General features: G+C 33.7%; 2 protein-coding genes across 4 annotated transcripts; one reads left to right on the top strand and one right to left on the bottom strand.

The window, feature by feature from the left end:
• Positions 1 to 1620: 1620 nt before the first annotated feature.
• LOC106721470 (venom carboxylesterase-6) lies at positions 1621 to 17133 on the bottom strand. Of its 3 annotated transcripts, none has more exons than XM_045681743.1 (11): positions 17073 to 17133; positions 14072 to 14362; positions 12109 to 12347; positions 11646 to 11840; positions 11148 to 11343; positions 9812 to 9946; positions 8893 to 9028; positions 8012 to 8245; positions 3023 to 3198; positions 2208 to 2491; positions 1621 to 1813 (listed from the first exon to the last, which is right to left on the bottom strand). In XM_045681743.1, exons 2-11 carry the CDS (start codon positions 14198 to 14200, stop codon positions 1624 to 1626), a joined length of 1914 nt encoding a protein of 637 aa, XP_045537699.1. In that variant the 5' UTR covers positions 14201 to 14362; positions 17073 to 17133; the 3' UTR covers positions 1621 to 1623. The 3 variants fall into 3 exon arrangements, with proteins under 3 accessions (XP_045537699.1, XP_045537697.1, XP_045537698.1); XM_045681741.1 differs by having other exon boundaries at positions 16909 to 17124; XM_045681742.1 differs by having other exon boundaries at positions 14072 to 14350; positions 16909 to 17124.
• A 1368-nt stretch (positions 17134 to 18501) lies between these two features.
• LOC106721576 (lipopolysaccharide-induced tumor necrosis factor-alpha factor homolog) lies at positions 18502 to 19445 on the top strand. The gene is made up of 2 exons (XM_014516539.2): positions 18502 to 19040; positions 19236 to 19445. Exons 1-2 carry the CDS (start codon positions 18634 to 18636, stop codon positions 19348 to 19350), a joined length of 522 nt encoding a protein of 173 aa, XP_014372025.2. The 5' UTR covers positions 18502 to 18633; the 3' UTR covers positions 19351 to 19445.
• The last annotated feature ends 2298 nt before the right edge of the window (positions 19446 to 21743 follow it).

Genomic DNA, 21743 nt, shown 5'->3' with positions numbered 1-21743 from the left:
ACTTTAATTGATTGCGATAAGATTTGTGCGATCAAGGATTATTTTACGGAAAATCACTGTCACACTCGTTGCATGAATGTAATGTTAACTAGAGTAAATACTTACTATATGGTGTTATGCTATGCTAAGTCTATACTCGGCATTTTTAAATTTGACAAGTTTTTTTGCGAAGCAATCTTATATAAGAATAAGTTTAAGGAGGAGCCATTGATTATGTCGTTATGTTGTTCTTTGTTTAAATTAAAATCACAACGAAATTTTATAGGTACAATATGTAAAGGAGTACTTAGCTGTAAATATTTTAATATGGCTCATAATAATACTATTGGATTTACTTATATGGCCATTCCTTTCTATATTAATTTTTAATTTCATTACACTGGCAAGATTATGTACGTACATCATACATTGAACTATATTACTAAGTACTTGGTATTATTATTTATTTATTTTATTGGGTACACAATGTAGCTTAAAACCTTTTATATCTACAGTTACAAATAAGTAGCCATGTGTAAAATCAGCACCAGCTCTGAACATATTCAAAAGCTCAGCCCACATAAACTTGCAGTTGAGTTCTAGCTCAACAACTAACTTGATAGCTCACGGCTAATCTCGCTGTGGTATAACTATTTGAACCGACGAGACAGTTCGCAGCTCCAAACGCAAATCATTCTGCAGCATATAATCATGCAGGTACAAATTGAGCTGAACTGTGAGCTCGTTTACTGATCTGCTTCACACTTGTCAACCGTGTGCTGATCTGCAGGTCATCAATTTTGGTTGATTTACCTATGACTGGTTTACATGTACGTTTGTTAGAATGGATCTCGATGAAATTGGACATAGATGTAGAACATAGTCTGGAGGAACACATGGGCATGGGAAAACACAATATTGATTTTTATTTCCGCGCAGATTGAGTCGCGGGCAACAGCTAGTGTTATATAGACTTACCTCGATGGTCATAAATCTACTGAACACAATGTCGTCTTGTTTAACACTAGCTAAATAGGTACAATTTACGAAGAGTGTTTTAGTATCATTGTATGTATACGTAAATTTTGTTAGCAAGTAGCTTTTTATTTGTTTAGAGTGAAAGATTAAATAATTCTTAAATACATATAATTAATACAAGTAACACTTACATGAGTATAACGAAGTAACAAATTTACAAAAGATTTTTATAAATTATACAGAAGCTATTTACAATATAACAATTTTAATCATAAAGTCTTACAGATGTAACATTATTAAAAGTAGAACACTGGTCATTTTAAACGAATATTTTACAAATATTGTAGAAGTCTAAAATGGAAGACAAAGAAGTTTAAATATTTTTTTCTTAAATTACATCTTATTATGATAATAACTAATTTAACAAAATAAGTACATACTTTATGTAAAAATATATTTGCACTTGATTTTCACTTATAAACAAAAACATCGATCAACTCGATTATCTCTCAATTGTCGTTACACTTGTATCATATCATCTCTCTCGTCCTATTAGAAGATAACTGAGATAACAATAGCATGTCTTGAAACAAGTGAGTGTTTAAATTCACGATAATATCCAATTCTTAATATGTGGAGTATCACATAAACTTTTTTTTTTAATATTTAAACTTGCATTGATTTATTGGCATAATTATCATACAGCCAGTCCCAAAACTTTACTCTTTTTGCTTCGGGGTCTGTTTGCAATGTGAAGTTTCCATTTATGTTGAGATAATTCATGTGTTCCGTCTCATTTACGGGAAGCCATTTAAAGTCTAAAATCGATTCGTAATCCACCGGCGGGGTTGGGTTTCTGGAATCAAAATATAGACATAACGATATCGCTAATTGTGTACATAAAGGTGAAAATGACAAATACAAATTAATTCTATTTTCGTAATTGTCGGCAGACATCCATTGCTGCCATTCCAATCTTCAAAGATTATCTGATATGCCTACAGTCTGAATAGGCTAATTTTTGATTTTTAGTACTTGCGTCAATTCTATTACAGCCGTTGACGTCACACCGTCACGTCACAATTTAAACAATTCGTTAGTTACGCCTGAATTTATCCATACCGTAAGTTATAAAAACTTTACGGTTATTACATTAACTAAACTATATTTTTATAATCTGCTGAAAGCCATACAATAAGGGTTCGATTTAAGGTCACAAAATTAGATTACTTTTGTATTCATTAACTTACCCAGTCTTCGCAAAGTTTGTCCACATTTGCACCATCTTTCTAGAGACTACAAGTTCAGTCGATTCGTCGTCCAATCTGTAATTAAGTCTAGAGAAATAGAAGAGGTATCCCATTTCGTCGCCGTGACAAGCGCCCGGGTGGGATATGCCGAGCATTCGCTTGAACAGGCCAAGCGCGCCGTCGAATGCGAACCGATACAAATACGTGGGGCTCGTCCTGTTGGTGGCCGCTTGGAGTCGAATCGTTTGGAGCACTGGCCTTAAAAACATCACGTCCGTGAATAACTGCAAAAAAAAAAGAAAATTATACATTCATTTTTTCTGGAAGAAAGAACCCAATGGTGGAATTTAAAAACAATACTCGACTACCATAATTTCCTTTTAAACTTGAGTTAAATTTAAATTTAAATTTAATACTGTGCATGTTTATGATTGAGTTTTTCTGTATATTTCTATGGCTACATACTAACTATGTAGGATTTTCGATTCTTTTTTTCGTACCATACGTATAAAATACGTAAACGTTCCGTTGCAATCCAAACGGCCCTGTGATATATAAATATCTTAAATTTGATCAATCTTATCGTTTAGGGAAATCCCGCTCGATAACAATATCAAAAATCATCACATAGTCAGTCGTAAGTCATGCAAATCGTTTGTGATTTTGTGCTAAATTTGCGTTAATTTTATTTTCTAAGCTGTCGTCTACAAAGAGATCGCATTAGTTTTTTAATGTTGTTGTTCATATTTTAGGCATAAATTGTATTCGTTTCACGAAGATAATATTATATTTAATAAATCAAAAAATGCACTTACGTCAATAAGACTGTTGATGTTCCGTGCATCGACTGGGCGCTGCTGGAAGTAGAAAGCTCTGATGTGATCCGCAACCTTGTCGGTCCGCTTTTCATCAGAAGATATCAATTCGGGCGGTACCACGCGACGGAATTCATGCTCCAACTCACTGAGTAACTTCGGATAGCGTTGCAGACCTGGAATTGATTATATAAAATCATATTAATATTATAAATGCAAATTTTTAGATTGACACATCTGAATGGTGGATGGATGGATGTTTGTTTGAAGGTATCACCGAAATGGCGCAACGGTTCTTGACGACATTTGGCACATATGTGGAACATAGTCTGGAAGAACACATTTACTACTTATTACGTTTTTTTTTAATTCTGCGAAGACGGAATCTTTGGCGACTGCTAAATAAGTTAATAAAAGCAAACTTAGTACGCATTTATTGTTTGAATGGAAAGTACCAGGGTTTCATAAAACCGATAATGAGTCGAGAAGTACATCTTTGTCTTCAAGTTTTCTTTCCAAAGACGGTAACAACGATGCGATTATCAATTGTTAATCATGGTCACATTATGATCTCGTAACCAGCTTGCTGTCAATTTCCTTCAAAACTTTATCGAAAAGTTAAAAATACCGAACCTACATAAAAACTCAATTACTATACGAAGATTGCATAATAATGCAAATAAACCTAGCACATGAAATGATTTCGCAGTATTTGTTTAATTATTGAGGACTTATCGCTATAACCTTAGATATAATCCGACGCAGACGACGACGATGAAAACGATAAAAAATACAATCAAAATCAATACGTTGGAATAATATTATTTTTTCGAAACCATAAAATCAGCCTATCCATATTTATCTTTTCTCTTCTCGCTAGCTAAAATATTGTGTAAAACTTTGCAATGAATAAAAAAATAATGTTATTGCATACAAATTAAATGTCACGAATATTGGCCTAGTATTGATGTAATATGCCTATTAAAGAATTTTGAAAATTAGGGGTACTGTAACCCGACGATAATAATTTGTTCGAGCCGGTCAACTATATACTGGCCACCACATGGCATAACGGTTTTAAATTACAAATGCTAATACTCGTATATTACAGCATTCGTCGATTTCGTTACAGTGAAAGTGGCTCGAAGTTGTCAAAAGTACAATTTTTGGGTATTGTTATGTTTTTACAGAATGTCATTTGTTTGTTACGACCTTTTTTAAGACTCATTCTAGATGTATGTCATGATGACGATTAACAAGGCCGTGGCCTTGCTGATCAAACAGAACTTGCTATCTATGCTATTTCATGTATATTGTTATTGATCATTTTTATAGTACAGTAAAACCCGCTTAAGACGATTTCTGAGGGACCCCACCAAAAACGCGTCTTAAGCGAGAAAGCGTATTATGCGGGATAGCGAAAATAAAACGAACTTACTACATATTATTATGCATTTTGTTCTTATTATTTAAATTATCTACATTGAATACATTACATATTACAATACATATTGTATTTAAAATAATCACTTATTTTGGTTTGACAGAAAGATTTTGATGCATTAGCATAAAAGATTTTCAACATAATTCAACTTTTGCAGTGCGTCTTTACTTTGATCCAAAGAAGCAACATAGCGTCTTAAATCATTAACAGCTGATAGCAGCGTTTGACAAAACCGGAGTTGACTCATCTTCGTCTTCATCATTATCACTTATATAGGCCTCGTTTTGTGTGTTATTCACATTCTCTATAAGATCTTCAATTGATTTAATTTCGTACGGTGCTACATTGTCATCAATGGAAGAATATCCAGGAAAACCCTGCAGTATATGGGGTTCTTCTTCTTCCAACACGACGGCTCATCCTCGCCGTTAGAGCGCTCTCGGCTGACCTCGAGTGCGGGCGTATGGCCTGAGCGAGGGCGTATTAAACGGGATGACGAGTCGTACTAAGCGTTAAGAAATGTATGAAAATATGTCTCAAGTTGCAGGGACTGGCGTAAAGAGGCGTATTATGCGAGAAATCGTATTAAGCGTGATCGTATTAAACGGGTTATACTGTATTATGATAAGCCTATATACGAAGAAACAATAATACTTAAATGTTTTGATCTAACCTTTTGATAACTTTGATTTAGATTTTGTTTGAAAGAATTTTATAACTCTAGATTCTAGATAATTATATTTATTCATATTAATGAAGTAGGTACTGAATATTTAGTGCGAGATGATCGCTAATCTGGAACTTGAAAGAAAACTGACTCTGTCTGGAAAGAATGTCCGACCGTAGAATTTATTAAGCATAGTAGAAAAAATTAAATGTGTTTTTTGTGCTATGTTACACGAGTGAGGTGAAAATACAAGCAACGAAATCAAAATTGTGACATGCGAAAGGTTCATTACATAACAAACACTTTTAAAATCAATAAAATCTTTACACGAATCTGACCTAAATGATCTGTCAGATCCTGGTCCGGTTGTCTTAATTCCGGTGACACAAATGACGTATTTATGACATAAAGCGGACCGGTTTCAATTTCACTGCCGCGTTACATAACGTAACATACGGATACCAGTGTACGTCTGTTAGTAAACAAAGTGATACAAGTTTAGCAACACGAGGATTCAACAAACGACAAATTGCCGCTAAACGCTAAGCTAAACTACAACGGTCTGATTACTATGTGACAATAGTTCACAAATTCACGTCGTTACGTAAAGTAGGAATTTATGAAATAACATGTAAGAATTCACTAAACGATATTTCGGTAATCGGCTTGAGAATATCTGTGTTCAACGTTTTTCGTTATGTTACGTTTACTTTACGTTTAGTCTATATGCTTTTTAGCCGACTTCAAAAAGAAGGAGGTTATCAATTCGACTGTTTTTTTTTTATGTGTGTTACCGCGAAACTCCGCCCCTGGTGGTCCGATTTTGATAAAAAATATTTTTTATATTTATTGTATTACATTACTATCCTAGTTCAAAGCATACACGATCGTTCATCAGTGATGTTGGATTAGATCGGATAGGAAAAGTTTTCGACGAGTGAATACCGCGCTCAGCTACGAGTTGCGCAATTGATGTCTTATACTAACACTAATCTTACCTTATTTACTCAAAGGTTACTTTACCGCTTGTATTTCATTATACATAACTATATCTTAGCATGAAATGACTTCGGTATTTTCATTGTCAAAGAATGGAATTCCATACCTCTTGCCATCATTCAGTCATTCCCGTAACCTCTACCAGATCTGACTATCTTGGTAGATCAATACTTCTCTAGTCGACATACATTATACTTAATATCTTTTATCAAAAAGATAGGGGCATAACTAGAAGTAAAATAAAACCATTTTGCCTTTAGGAGATTTATGATAAATCGCAAAATACCTACATTCACTGAAGGGAATGTCTAGAAACCAAGGCAACGGATCTTGTTGACAAAGTTGCAAAATGCCGCGTAGGATTTCCGTCCTGATTTCAACTGCAGCCACAGCTCGGAAAATTACAAACCGCACCTCGATGCTCAGGCTATAATGCATTTATATGCATGTAATGAAGTTCACTAATATAGGAATAAGTGCCAATGTTAATTTATGAGAGCGTCGGTGGCTCAGGGTTTAAGCGTTTGACTTGCAATCTGCAGGTCCAGGGTTCGAATCCTGCCATGTACCAGTGTGTTTTTCGATTTACATATTTACATTTATCAGAAGTTCTAACGTTGAAGGAAAACATCATGAAGCAACCTGCATATATCTGAGATGAAATTCAAAGATATGTGGAAAGTCAACCAACCCGCACTGGGCCAGAGTGGTTGACTAGGGCCTAGGCTTAACTTAGGGTAGGCTCCGAGCCCCAATTGGGGACGTATAATGAGCTGATAATGAGTTAATTTATAACTTAAATACTACATACTTCAATTGCGCAAATATGTACTTACTTTGTGTAAACAAGAAATTCATAAAAGACATAATCACAGTAAAACGTAAACACTCAGTACCAAGGTTAAATAAATATAAAGTAGAAAATACAATGCTAAAATCATAACATTCATTATTAACTCAGGACCTTAACTTTGCATTACAATATGTAAGGTCAACACTTTAATACAAATGAAATGACAACAACGCTTACTTCTAAACGTTGATCGTCTTGACGTTCGGGACTTTTCAAAGATATAACTCTAAGTAAAATGTTGTTGAAATTCATTTACACTTTGCAATACACAATTACGACATCGCACAGGACCTCAAAATACATACAAACATTACGAAAGCATTCATTAGTTTGGATCAGGTGTGACCTCAAACATTTATTGTAGCAAATCTATGCGAATTTTTAGAATGTTTCGCTTCACCTCGAATAGAGTATATCGACCAAGGAATTTACTTTAAAACTAAGTTGTTTTAAAACTTAACTGTTTATTTATCAATCGATGTATACATAATTTGCTTTCATTTTACTACACTGGAACCCAGTTAATAGTTATTCAGCCATTTTAATTATCTAAAATACTATTTGACGACTAGTTATTAGGTGCACGGTTTCAAGTACTTTTAAAAGTACGATCTTACTAGACAGCGAGGTAAGCAACTATCACAATCTAACCTATAAAAATGAGATGGAAAATATTAAAAAGAGACTAATTTAAGCTTTGCTAATATTGTAACTTAATTTGAATAAGTTCATGGTATAAACCAATAATACATATATGTAATGTATGTTAGTAGATAAATTAAATACTTTTGATATTTTTCAAAATTATTCTGGAGAAAAAAAAGAACGAAAAGGTATTCAGTGGCAAGATACTATGTAAGTCACATATTCGTATTCCAGCACATTTTCAGCAGTAAAGCCATTTTTGTGAAGTTATCACTGAAACACTGATGACACTCTTGTTGTGTGTCTATTTAAAATACTTCAGCTAAATTATGCGAGTGGTAGACCCATGAAAATACTGTCAATTTGAATGGAAATACTTACGTCTGAATAGTATAATTCCTTCCTGAGCGTTGTACCCTGTGAGAAGTGGCACGTCAGCTCCTGGTAAGGATTCTCTGGGGTTGGTAGTGAGAAAGGCTTCGGGGCCCTCGGGCTCCAGCACTGGCAGGAAGGGCAGGGCCACTGTGCTCTGTAGGTCGGCCGTCTTGCCCGGCGCACCCGCGATCCTTGCGCCTGCCTTCACTAGTAGTTCACTCGGCGTTGCTCTTAGATAACCTACAATAGATGTAAACGGAGCTAAAATTTCGTTCGAAATCTTATTTTTAATAGTAGGATTAAATATATATATTATTTTAGACAAACAATCTTTTTTTTTTTGCACGGACTCGTCGGTAGGTATTATGTAAGCTGTGTTTTATTTCTTTACACTTTGAGCTCAGATCATATGTAAATGAGCTTTGCTATGCTAACATCGCAAGCTATGGGTTCGATTGGCAACAAATAAGTAAGTATATTGAAGTCACTTAAGTAATTTTTATTAAGTACTTTAATGAATGAAACATTTCAGAATGTCGTCTTTTTATGCGTAAATTATGATGTAAGGATGAATCATTAAGTAGCTGAAATTGGTATATTTAATGACACGATCTTTATGTACCTACTTAATTTTGTTTGGCAATGACAAATATAAGCATATGTCCTTGAAAAGAATTACCAAGAATTTTCTAATAAGGATAATGTGAGAAATTACGTAAGTCATAATTCAATTTAATAGTTTTCAATAGAGAACATATTTCTAATGTCTTGAAATGTTTTAATATCAAAACAGTTTAACTTGTGACATTGAATATTTTTTTTTATTTGAATTCGTTTACCGATACACTATTTTTTTATGATAATGTTATATATGTTATTGAACATACCAAGAAGTTCTGCAGTACTGTTGGTTTCAATACCGAGCTCTTTGCCCAACTCGAAGGCTTTCTCTCGTGGGTTCTTCCCTAAGGCCCATGGTGACAGCGCCAAACCACTCTGCGCTATCACTCGGTGGAAAAGACCCTGTGCAATATGTTTACAATGTTTAATGTATGTACATATGCATGTATGTATGTATGTACAGTTCTTTTATTACATTCAATGGCCTAAACCTCTTGACAAATTTTGAAAAATTAATAACAATTTATGAATGATAGTTTTTTTTACATGAGACTGTCTACTGTGATTAATTAAAATTGAAGAAAATAAAATAGAACTGGAGAATAATCGTAATAAATTAACACTTCTTATGTAATAAATAATTAATAGTGAAATTAATATCTTAAGGTTTTAAGGAAATATATGAAAATCATTTAACATTATCCAGCATTAGTGCTAACACCCGTATAGTTAATTTGCGGAAGGAAATAGACGTAATGTAAAAGGATGTCTGTTTACTACCATACTTCTACCGATTGCACGACCATGCGTGGCAAAAGTCAACGTACTGTGGTCTCATTAAAGTCTTTGTGCAACAGCAATACTTACTACACTTTCTCGCTAAAACAATTTGCCGTCACAGTTCTTGCTATCAAAAAATAAGTATTTTAGTTAAAAGACAGTCTCTTAATAGTTATTTAAATATTAGATTTAACCGTAGTCATAACCATTTGAATAATATTTATTCGTTTTTATGATATTTTTCTCATTCCATAAAAGAAATTAAGCATTTTGCAAAACGCAAATCTTAGTCATACAAATTCACAATTTCAGGAAAAAAACTTGATTTCACAGTTTCCGAACTAGTTTCATAAAAGATGAACGGGTCACAGTATAAATGATTAATTAAAACTCAGAATAAAATACCTGAGAAGCTGGCGACAACATGTGCAGATGAACCGACACGGCACCAGCTGATTCGCCAAAGATGGTCACCCTGTTCGGGTCCCCGCCGAAGAACTCAATATTGTCTCGGACCCATTTCAAAGCCATCACTTGATCCTAAAAATTTGTTAAGCGTCGTTAAATGAAAATATTGACAGTTAAAACACATATTGTCATGAAAGGTAAAAGCTCCTTCCTATAGCTGTGGTAAACGAGGGAAGTTAGACTGAATTACTAAGTTATTCGTTCGCTCCATGTCAATGTTTTTGTTGTAACTAAAATACGAGTATATGTTGTACATCGGAATAAGGAGCCGTATTTGCATACCGTGGTAATAGTAGTTAGTTAATAGTACATGCGCATTACGGCATTAGTGGAATTTCATGCATATAACTATTTTAGTTACAGCTTTTTAACACGAATAGCTTTCTTGTTTTCATACTTGGTTCTATTGACTCGTAGGCTTGTAAAAAGAACTCTTCGAAAGCAGAGAATTCTTTTAAATAAACATCTAAGAACGATCTAATCTAAGTCAAGATAGATTTTCCAATGGCACTGTTAGAGTGTATAATTAGCGTAATCAACATTATTAATTATTAGTGTTACAAATCAGAATTTACTGACATTTTTAAACGAAAAAACGACCTTAAACGATTCAAAAAATCTGTAAGACGATGGACTTGTGATAAAGATACAGAATGTTGACTCATTAGTAATGCACTTGACCAATATAACTAAGCCATGACTAAAAGCGTTGCCAAATGCATACACTAATTGTTATCTTTTCGTACTTTATTTTCCAACTTGTCGATTACGGTGCGTTTAATGAGGCAATATTATACATAATACATATAATAAATAATATTTTTAAAGTTTAATGTTTTTACATGTTTTGTTTCAAGAAGGCTATAAAGAATTCAGTTATGTTAAACTTTTCAAGAAAGAATATTTTTATAATTTTCTTAGTAACAAATAAGGTGCAGCCGTTGCCTTCCTAGCTCTTTTAAGTGGCCGACTCCAACCGTGAAATACCACGACCACAGATGACAAACGTAAAATGAAGTCGAAGCAACTCAGTGTTTCGTTTGATGAGTGTGCGTACCAGAGGCTTAATTTTAGTTCTCTATTCATGTGGGCGTAGATTTGGCAAAGGTGGATTTGGATACATATTCCCTTTCTGTGCGTCCCCTTCTCTGTCGATTAAAAGTAGGCAACGAATTTGCAACTGTGGATGTCTATGGACAGAGATCGCTGCACTATTTCAGCGAATTCAGGTGGTCGTTTGACCGTTTGCCATCCTATTATTTAAAAAAGTTACCTTTAATCCCATATTTCCTGGCACCTCATCATTCTCGAGGCTCAAGAAGCCAAGAGCTCCGAGCCTGTAGTTGAGAGTGACTAGCACCACGCCAGCCCCCACCAAATGATCAGGCCCGTATAGGAATGCGTTCCCAGATCCAACTGCAAATGCCCCGCCGTGAATCCAAACCATTACCGCTAATTTTGGATTGTACCTGCCGCAGGAAATTGGATTTAATTACCTTGCTATTCCCTTTTTTATTTACTTTAGAAATCAATTTGTGTTACTAAAAATTCACCGTATTGTAAATATAAAATAATCACGTATAATTAAAGTTCAAGACTTGTTATGAATAATACATGTTTTGAAATGTGTACTTATAAAACATAACGGTAGACGTAATCTTGCAGACATTAGTCATCGAACTCAGCCAAACATCAATCATTAACATCATGAATAATCATTATTTTCATCAACAAGTTATTAAGCACGTATTTAATCTAATACTCTACTTACCCTATTAGCTTGTCAGGCAGTGCAGAGGTGTACACGTTTAAAAATAGACAGTCTTCGTCTCCTTTGTACGTGTCAAACAACATAAACCTATGAGGACAGACGGCGCCTTCTTCTAACGCGTCTCGCACCCCTGACCACGGCTCCAGTGGCGCGGGCGGCTTGAATCTTAACCGGCCACGTGGTGATTGTGCATATCTAGTACATAAACAGATTCTTGTTGTTACATCATCAAAAACATTAGCAAGCTATTAAATTACAGTTACAGCTGGCTTTACTAGCACGCATTATGCATCTTGCAAGGCATGTATTCACTTAGTCTATTCATACTTAAGTTTATTTGGAATTTAAGGAAAACTGGATTCTGGTATTAGAGATGGCATGTTGTTTGCTGTCTGTCTAAAGGGGTGCGAGATAATAATTATCCAAAACTAAAAGACAATACTTTTAGTATTTTGTTGCTCACCGTATTCCTTTAAAGCTGTAATAGGGTATCTGCGACACAGTCCTGGTGACCAGCCGCCGTCCCCGCAAGGCGCCGAGCCGTGTGTTGACGACAGGACCGCCACCGACCCGCATGCGGTCGACCAGAGCGTGCACGAGCCGCGCCGCACGCGCCGGCACCGCTTGCAGCCGCCGCAGTGCGTGCTTCAACCCTACAGACTCGCTCACCGTACTGGACAGACGTCGCCATGCTCCTGTTACCTGACAAATAAACGTATAATCGTATAATGTTTTATACGATATCTAATCCTATCATAGACAAACTCAGCGAAATCTCCACTTCGGGTTTTTACTAACAAAATTTGTCATAACAATAATGAGGTTTAACAAGCTACATGCCACACAAAAAGCGATAAATATAGTAATATTTTCTCTTAAAATATATTTACGATTACGTTTAAGCAATAACCATTTAACGCTTCAATGCGAATAAAGACATATATAATTGCGTTATTAAGGGTGGGCAACTGTTAAAGAGATACAAGTAGCCGATTACGTTTTTCCATTGATACATGTCGTAAGTTAGGTAAATGAATACAAGTTATGATACAATGTGTCGATGAATGCGACCTTTTGGTGCACTTTAATTTTCTTTTTTTTCGTAGAATTTATTATATTTTTACGGTTTTTACTAGCTTTTTATTGAACTCGGTAACACAATTTCTGAGAAATTTTCTAATATGATTTATTGCCTAGATTGCACAATCATCCTTAAGAAATGATTTGTAAAGGTCGTGTAATATGATTGTTATGGAATGAAATACATTAAATTATAAATTACATCTATATTTAGATACGATTGTTCTAGCAACATATGAAAATGAAGGTCCACATTGATTTAGTTCGATTTGCTTTGAATATAAACAACATAATATACACATATGTCTGTGTCTGAAGAAAATTAATGCATACATATACATATTGATATACAGGAAGTCATTTTCATAATAATTTGTGATACATTAGCCTATAAAAGTGAGAACACATTTCATCCTTTATTAGAAATGCTTAGTAAAAACACCATTAGAGAAAATTTATGTCACAACTAGCGTAGTAATTTTCTCACGTTTTAAATGGACGTCGCGCAGTTTCAAAACGTATTTCACTGCTTTTATTCGCAGTCGATTGCGCCAGAAAAACTCTAATCCCACTTGTATTCAGTACCAAGCATGTGTATGTGACCTTTTTAAAATATATTACATCACGAAACAACGTGCAATTTAAAGATTCAGTTATTTGAATAATGTTGATAATAGTATCAGTTGACTACGATTGTGATACATCGAGGCAACATGCCTTTGTTGATTCTTAAGTGCCTACTTATCTTGCACAAGAAATCAATCGCATTGCGCATTAACTCTATAATTCAGTAAGGCGCAACATTATCACAATTAAAATTTGCAAGCTTAAAAGCTGGTCAGTTAAACAAACCTGACATGTTACCGAATGTATTGACTACGTTATATTCATATACTTATAGTTAAGTTACGAATTTCGTTTGTGAATACTAGAGAATACATTGCCCAATTGTTTTATTGTTAGGAGGACACACAAAAAGTTTTGTAATTGGATGTGATTCTATTAGAATTGGGTTAAAGTGTTTTCTTAGAAAATCTCTTAAATCTCGGGGTCACGATGTTACTACATTTGAATTTTTAAACACTATTTACGTTGGTAAACAAGTATTTAAGTACAGAACTTAGCTACTATGGTCTTAAGTTAAATACCAATAAATAAATAAAAAAAATCTTAATATTTGCAAGAAAGAACCAAATTTTGGTGTAAAATAATGTTAATTTTAATTTAAAATACTAATAAAAAAAACTAGAATGTACACAACATTATGTGAATTGCTGGAGATGAGACGTGTCCTAACAACCCAGCAGCAATTTCAATATGTCTCTCTGTTAGATTTAACAACTTACCTTCATAGAGTTGAGGCTGTTGGCAGCGTTGACAACTACATCCCCGAGGGCGGCGGGGGGCAGCGCGTCACTTCTTAGCACCAGTGCGCACGCACAGACCAACACAGCGCGCCACCAACGCACACGCATCTTTATAATCTCAAAGTCTCTGGATCACTATATTTCTAGAATATTCATAGAAATGTTTTTCCACACTACGGATTCGTGGAACAAGCCATACTTAGTTTAAGCACAACACCTTATAGTCTCTGGCAAATAAGTTCACTTATTTCTTGCTTCCTTTATTTTCACCTTAAAAAAGAAAAAAAACATGCATGAGAATTCCATTTTTAAATTGTTTTAGTTAATATTATTTAAAAATAACAAATAAAACATTTTGAATACGTTAGTGTTAGTCTGTTCGCCGTAAATTTTTGATCATCAAATTTTCACATAGGCTTTCATGTTATTTTAAAGGAATAGTCTCATGATATCCTTTAAGGAAGATGAAAACCTTTAAGAGTATTTGCCCTTCTTGTAATATCAACAACAACAAAATCTGCGGTGACGCTGTTCTGTGGTCGCATTGCGCGCTCTCAATATTTATTCGCGAACTTTCACTTACACAACTGTAAATTCATTCTATTTTTTACATTGTGTTTTGGTGCATTTTTTACACGGAAATGCAAAAATATGTAAAATTTTTAATTGAAACCAAAGGTATTATTAAACGTAGATAGTACAGCAGTAAGCTAATAGAGAAGTTTCAAACTTATAAGGTTGTTGACTTACTTAAGACTAAATCATATATTTAGAGCTTTTGAAAACCTCTACTCAATTATGTTAGCGGGGACCTCAATATAAAGTTAAAAACTTTTATCAAACTTAAGTTTTTACCGGAATATAAAAATAAAACTTTGAAAATTACCATTATAAGATATAATTACGATCGATCAATGTCGCAACACTTAGCTCTTACAGTGATCGAAAATTATCACGCGAGGATTACACAACCTTTGCAAAAATGTTACATTACATATCAAGTGTCAACTTTAATTATACTGGGGACCTAGCACATACAATCGTGAGAATGTTTTCATTACATAATCGATTAAATTTGTATTAGTACAATAAAAATAATTGTAAAGTACGCCAACAAATCCCATAAAAATTTGTCGACGACATTCTCGCAATTTTCACGTAAATATTAGTACTCTAGGTTTTGTCTATTTTATTTATGTTTCTGAATATATCCGCGTGTAAACAAATTCGTAATATAAAATCCTGTAAAGAACAGCTATACAACTTTCTTACTATCCAAATGAATAATATTTTATGTAATTAAATAACACTTAACAATTGTTGTTGAAAGTGTGACGAAATAATTATGTGGCTGCTGCGTAGACAAATTAAGCGTACCATACAAAAGACTTCAACGCGCTACATTTTTTCATAAAAATGAAAAAAAAAATGAATCATAAAAAAAAAATACCATGATACAATATTACCTTATTTTAATTATGAAATAATATCAGTTTTAAACAAATACAATATTCTTAAATTACAGTTTGGAATTTTCCACGACGTATGTATTATTTATTATGTCACTAAGCGTTAACGCGAGCGGGACGTTCACCTATTACTGCTACTATTAAACCCAATAGGACGGTTCTTATGAAGCTTTAGTATCATATAACTACGCGAAATCACTTAGCGATTTGCACTAAATTACAACCTGTTACAGATAGAATATAACATTCTTGTTTTAATATATTTTTTTTATAAATCGAGTTTCAAATCATTAGTATTTTTCTTATTGAAACCATTGCAATTTTAAATGTAGCCTAATCGCCCCTAACTTAGAGAGGCTTGAGTGTCTGAGCAGAGCTGATATGAGCTAACGTATTACAATGTAAACAAAGTGATAACTTAATTAATATTTTAAATGAATCATCAATCTTCCAACGAACTACTAAAAAAGGCTAAAAACACTAAGAGCATTAAATTAAAAAAAATTAACTCATATGGCTTACTCTACTAACTTAAATCTAATTGACATTATTTTGAGAATAACACGTTACTTATGTTTAAAGAGTAAGAAACCAGTTTTGGTTACATAATCATGAGATAAGGCAGTGACTGTGGACATTATATAAGAAGTTCAATGCATTCCCTCCGCCCGGTAACAATCGATACGAAGTCGTTTTCCAGATAAATAAAAGACACATTATTATTCTTATATTTCCGGGTTTATTACATGATTATTTACGAGTCACAAAGTGTAACAACACTTTAACGGCTGCATACATTTTATATTATCATTTTTAAGTCGTATCTTCCAAAAAAAAACTTTTTAGTGTATTTGGAAATGTAAATGATAACAAAATAACATGTTCTTGAAAATTAAAGATTAAACAATAAAAAAATTTAACTACAACACCACCATAACATTTATCTAGAAAAACTTTTTACTTCAATATATCTATGAGTTACTAACTCTATAGTTTTCCTATGCATTTATAATTCGAGGATCTGCTTGATGTCTTATTACTCATGATTTATATATCAACAAGCTTAAACTTAGTGTCAAGTTTCATGTTTGCTATTTTATAGATTCTAATATAAATCCTATATTGATTTTGAAAGATTATTTCTAATAGAAACAAATTGCGATGAATACAAAGTAAAGTTCAAAGTTATAAGCTTTTACTTGTAGGTGACATGCAAAAGCTTGACATGTGTGTTCTAAACACCAATATTTAGATAATTAAAGAAAACACTTTGATTCGTGAAAAATAATATGCTAAGTTTTGTCAAAAACTTTTATCCAAGTTCCAAATTAAAAATAATGTCAATACCTTTCAAGAATGCAGTTTGCAATCCGGTTACATAATTTGAATATAAACAAACTGTTTGCAGTTTGAAATCAATTGAGAATAACGTAAATATTATAAAGTCATAAAAAAAAACAGTCTTATTTATTGTACTTCTTTCAATTGACCACGATCTACACTTCACGCACCTCTTTATTTTACTTATTGTAAAGCTAAGAAATCGCAAGCGCGCGGATTCTACGAAGGTATCTGGCTGACTAGCAAGTAACTGTCAGCGCCCAAATCGTCGACTGGACCGCAGTAATATTACTCAACATTAGCCACCACCGCGGAACCAGACGGGGCTGTTATTCAATACGCACAACGCATATGAATTACGAACCGGTGACCCCGTTGCCGTTATGTTACAAGTTCGTCTTGGCACCAACTCGGCATCCCGAGTTTAGTAATTTCTCCATTATCAAATACCATGAGGCGTCAGCGTAATACGCTGGTTGTTGAATTGTAACACGTAAGACATTAATTCAAAATTATTTAAAAATAGATTAATACTGTGTAGGAAATAAAACATAGAAGAATGTACAGTACGTACATAAACTATCAACATTACGAGAGCAATATTTGTGAACTATCCTTTCGCTTTTACATAGCAAACGTTTCGTCCTGCAACATAAAGTTATTTGAATGAGCAGGCTCTGCCGAAGACTCCCGACCAGGTTTCCGCATTGTAGTGGCAGTAAGGCTCAGTAAAAGTGGTTGCTCTCCCGTATTAAAGCTAAGAGGAACCCAGGGCCATGGCGCAGGAATGTTCCAGAAGAAGATCGCTCGAGGTGGAATCAACTGAGTCGGTCTTGGAAGCGTGACGTTATCTGCGGGAATTGGTGGATCCCTCAACCTCCATCTCCGCAGAAGAGGAGCAGTTGCGGAGAGGAGAAGTATTGGTATTACGGTGCGCTGCTACCCTTATCTTATCCCTATCCTCAGCGACTCAGCGGGGTCGTACCGATGATGCAACGTGGTGCAGCCGTCATAATCGGCGGTGGCACCTAAACGCGGATCCGTCAGTGGGGGCTAAGAAGACGGTATCTTCCGCTCTTCTGGCCTTCATGACCCTGGTCCTAAGGACTGAGTGGGAGGCATGCTTGATGTTCTGGTGCGCATTTACGGGTTAGAGACAAGCCTCTCTTGTTCTTCCGTAGGGAAGGAGCTACTACGGTGGCAGACTCAGGCGGGGCTGGATATGAGTTCGAAAGCATTAGCCTTGCGCAAAAGGAACAGAGGTGTTTAGTGAGTATGTTTCCTGTCCCTTTCCCATCAAGGGTTAGAGTGAGACCCACATAACCTCCATGTTTCCTGCGAGGCATGGGTAAGCGTACAAGTATTTACCGATAAAAAAGAGACTTCCAGTGTAATAGTGAGTTTCATTGACTGCGATTAGTTAAGATACTGCTACAGAAAAAACGCGTCTGTTTTAACATACTTCCTCTTCCGGAAATAACGATAGCAAATTTAAAGAGGAAATAGCAACAAAACAAGTTAAAAACCAACGATGTTTTATAATCGTTTTTTGTAAATAAATAATAAAACTGTTTTTCTGATCTGGCAACATTGCTTGCATTTATCAAGTATTGATATGACGTTATGATTCCATGAAATTGAAATCCTAATTTATTTTCATATCTGGTTTAACAGGTAAAATTTAAAGGTAAAATAGTGAAGTGCTAATTTTCTTTTCTACTGTCGTATAAAATGGCTACTCCAAATAATTATGTACCAAGTGCTCCTGTTGTCACTTCTGGGCCAAATGATCTTCCGCCACCATACTCCGCTGTCGTTGGAAATCCACAATATGGCTTTGTGGCACCACCAGCAGAACCAATGCCCGCAGGCGGTGTTTATCCTCAACCAAAACAATTTACTGCAACTGGAGTTTACCCTCATCCGCCGGGCATAACTGCGCAACCTCAGCCTGGATTAATGGGTGCAGCCCCGTCCGGTGCATCTGTTCCCGTGGGTATAGTACTTCCGCCCGCAGTGGGGACAGATCCAACAACAATAACATGCTACAATTGCGGCAAAGTTGTCACAACAAGAGTTACATACACAACAGCCTGGCACACACATTTAGTCGCTGGATCCATATGCGTAACCACAATGTAAGTTGAATCATGTGGTTTTAAGTTGTCATATTGTCTTTAATAGTATAAAACTAATTATTTGCTCAATACAGACAGATTTACAACATTTTTCTTTTTAATTTGACCTGTTTGTTGATTTGGTTTTAGAGTATAATTTAAATTAATATCTTTATTTAAATGATAATGCATATAATGTTACTTAAATATTTTCAGGGTATGTTCATTGTGCTGCCTGGGTCTGATACCATACTGCTTTGACAACTTCAAGGATGCTGAGCATTACTGCCCCAACTGCAACACTTTTATCGGAAAAAACTCCAAATGCTAATTATGTTACTAATTGAATCATTTGTGGTTAAACATACATTATATGGTAAACACCTTAAATTTATAGGAACACTAAATATCTACAATGTTAGCTTTGGTTTTACTCTACAAATTATAATTTTTTTAATTATTGTTTGCTCTACAATAATGAGGTAAAACATGTTGCCAGCATCAATGTTACTGATTGATTTATAAAAAAAAGCTAACCTTTAAAATGTATTGAGATAATATTTAGTGTATGTTACAAGTAGTATGTTTATTATAAAGTATCAGTTTTTCAATATATTGTATGGATTGTAATGTAACATATAGTGCCTCTTGAAATTGATAGTGTTTATTTTCTTTGTTTATTTTTAATAAAGTAAATCACTATCTTGGACACTTATGGATAAGTGTATTTGCTGAAAACATCTGATAAAGTAGGCATTATCCAAATTATTGTCTTTCGATAATCCTAGTTCATGGGACTTGGATTTCTTGCAATCACATTACTTTTAATGTATTGGACAGGATATTATCATTTTTGGTATACAACATATAAATTATAAGTTATATTACTGATTAAAAAACTATATTCAGTTGAATATGGGTAAGCGAGAAACCTGGTCTTGTGGGTGACCTCTATAAGCGAGAAAGTCAATTTAGAGAAAAACTTCTATAAGCAAGAAAATTTGCAATTCCTTTAACTTTCACTTATCCAGGTTCCATTGTAATATATTCTTCATTTTCTAGTTATTTAACCCTTCAGTATATTTTTTACCAATCAACTTGGTCAAAATTAGATATAAATATAGTTGGTCAAGTTTTAATACAATATTATGTTAAAGATTACTTAACAGTAAAGCCAAAAAGGATCATAGTATTATATTTTTTTTTTACTAATGTCTATTAGACATTTGAGGAATTCTGGCACAGTTCATTTTCCAATTTTTCTACAAATAACATAAGTACTAATATGGTTTTAGAACAAAGAAAGCAATAATAAGTATATTTGTTACAAATTATAAATGGTCTTAAACATCTAATAATGAACTGTAAGACTTATGTAATTGTGGCTTCTATTTTGATATATAAAAAAAAATATATGAAAAAAATCTAGTAGCTGTAAGTTTTTCAACTTCAATATTTTTGCAAGATATTTAATAGAAACCTTAAATGATTCTGATATTTGAGTTTATATAAAAAAATTGTGCTGGGTTTTGTTTTAGTGTAAGAATATTGAAGACTTGTATATCTGCCAATTTTCAGTAGTTTGAATAAAATTTAAGTTATTTATTATGAATAGTTTTTAACATATATATATAAACCTATGTAATAGATTTAGTTTCAAAAGCATGTATATCTGGAATATCATGTGTGATATTAGTTTATGTGTTATATACAAAGTAGAATGCATTCCCTTTGTCTAATGTGATTAAATTTTTCATTATATGTATCATATTTATAATAAATAAATTTACTGTCACACAAAATTTTTAATAATAATGTATTTTACCATTATTTTAAGCGAGTCATTGTTCTGTGTTGATTGACAACATCTATAAATGAGTCAGTTTAGGAAGAAACCTTGATAAGCGAGAAATATATTGCGATACCTTATCCAGGTTTTACTGCATGTTGCCTGTATATGTTTACACAAACAATCTCTTATAATGTATTATTGTTTGGTGTAATTATGACATCATTTTCAAATTATTTAGCAAAATATTATGTACTGTTTAATTTATATTGTGCTAAAATGTCACAAACGACATTATATTTATGATGATTTAAAACTCCAGTACATTTTGATATATTACTTTTTTGAATAAATTATATCTACAGAATGTGTGTTTTATTTTGGACTTCTTGAAATGTGCGATAAACATATGACTTATCATTGCATGTTATCTTCATTTGATAAGATAGGACATAAAAGCAACTGATAAATTCAGTTTCACTTCAGGTTTATAATAAATCAATACTGAGAAACATTTTTGTGCTTGTGTTTATTAGATAGAAAAATGAATAACAATGTGACAAACACAAGTTCAACTACAGAGGTTTCAAATACAGATCCTCCACCTCCTTATACAGAAATAGGAAGCAATCTTTCATATCAACAAATTGTTATTGTTCCGCCTAAATTAAAAGATCAGCCGATACTGTTTAATTGTCCTGTGTGCAAAGAAATGTACCTGACTAGAGTACAGTTTGTCAATACAACAAAGACTCATATGATTGCTGGATTTATTGGTGGTCTCACTTTGTAAGTATTAATAAATTGCTTTTAGAATAGTATTGTTTGGTTTTGAATCATTTAATATTGTTATAAATTATTTGTAACAAATTCCATCCAAGATCCTTTTATTCACCAAACTAATAATACCATTCAAATACATTTTAATGTCACTG

The sequence above is a fragment of the Papilio machaon genome, chromosome 17, assembly GCF_912999745.1.
Source record: "Papilio machaon chromosome 17, ilPapMach1.1, whole genome shotgun sequence".
Lineage (NCBI taxonomy): Eukaryota > Metazoa > Arthropoda > Insecta > Lepidoptera > Papilionidae > Papilio > Papilio machaon.
This window is presented reverse-complemented; position numbering and strand designations above follow the sequence as displayed.

Coding starts and splice junctions, on each gene's coding strand:
- LOC106721470 (XM_045681743.1), bottom strand. CDS start 14,200: ATGCGTGTGCGTTGGTGGCGCGCTGTGTTGGTCTGTGCGTGCGCACTG. Junction 9,947..11,147: donor CAGGAAATATGGGATTAAAG/GTAACTTTTTTA, acceptor ACAAATTTTTAG/GATCAAGTGATGGCTTTGAA. Junction 8,246..8,892: donor CAGTACTGCAGAACTTCTTG/GTATGTTCAATA, acceptor CATCTATTGTAG/GTTATCTAAGAGCAACGCCG.
- LOC106721576 (XM_014516539.2), top strand. CDS start 18,634: ATGGCTACTCCAAATAATTATGTACCAAGTGCTCCTGTTGTCACTTCT. Junction 19,041..19,235: donor TCCATATGCGTAACCACAAT/GTAAGTTGAATC, acceptor AAATATTTTCAG/GGTATGTTCATTGTGCTGCC.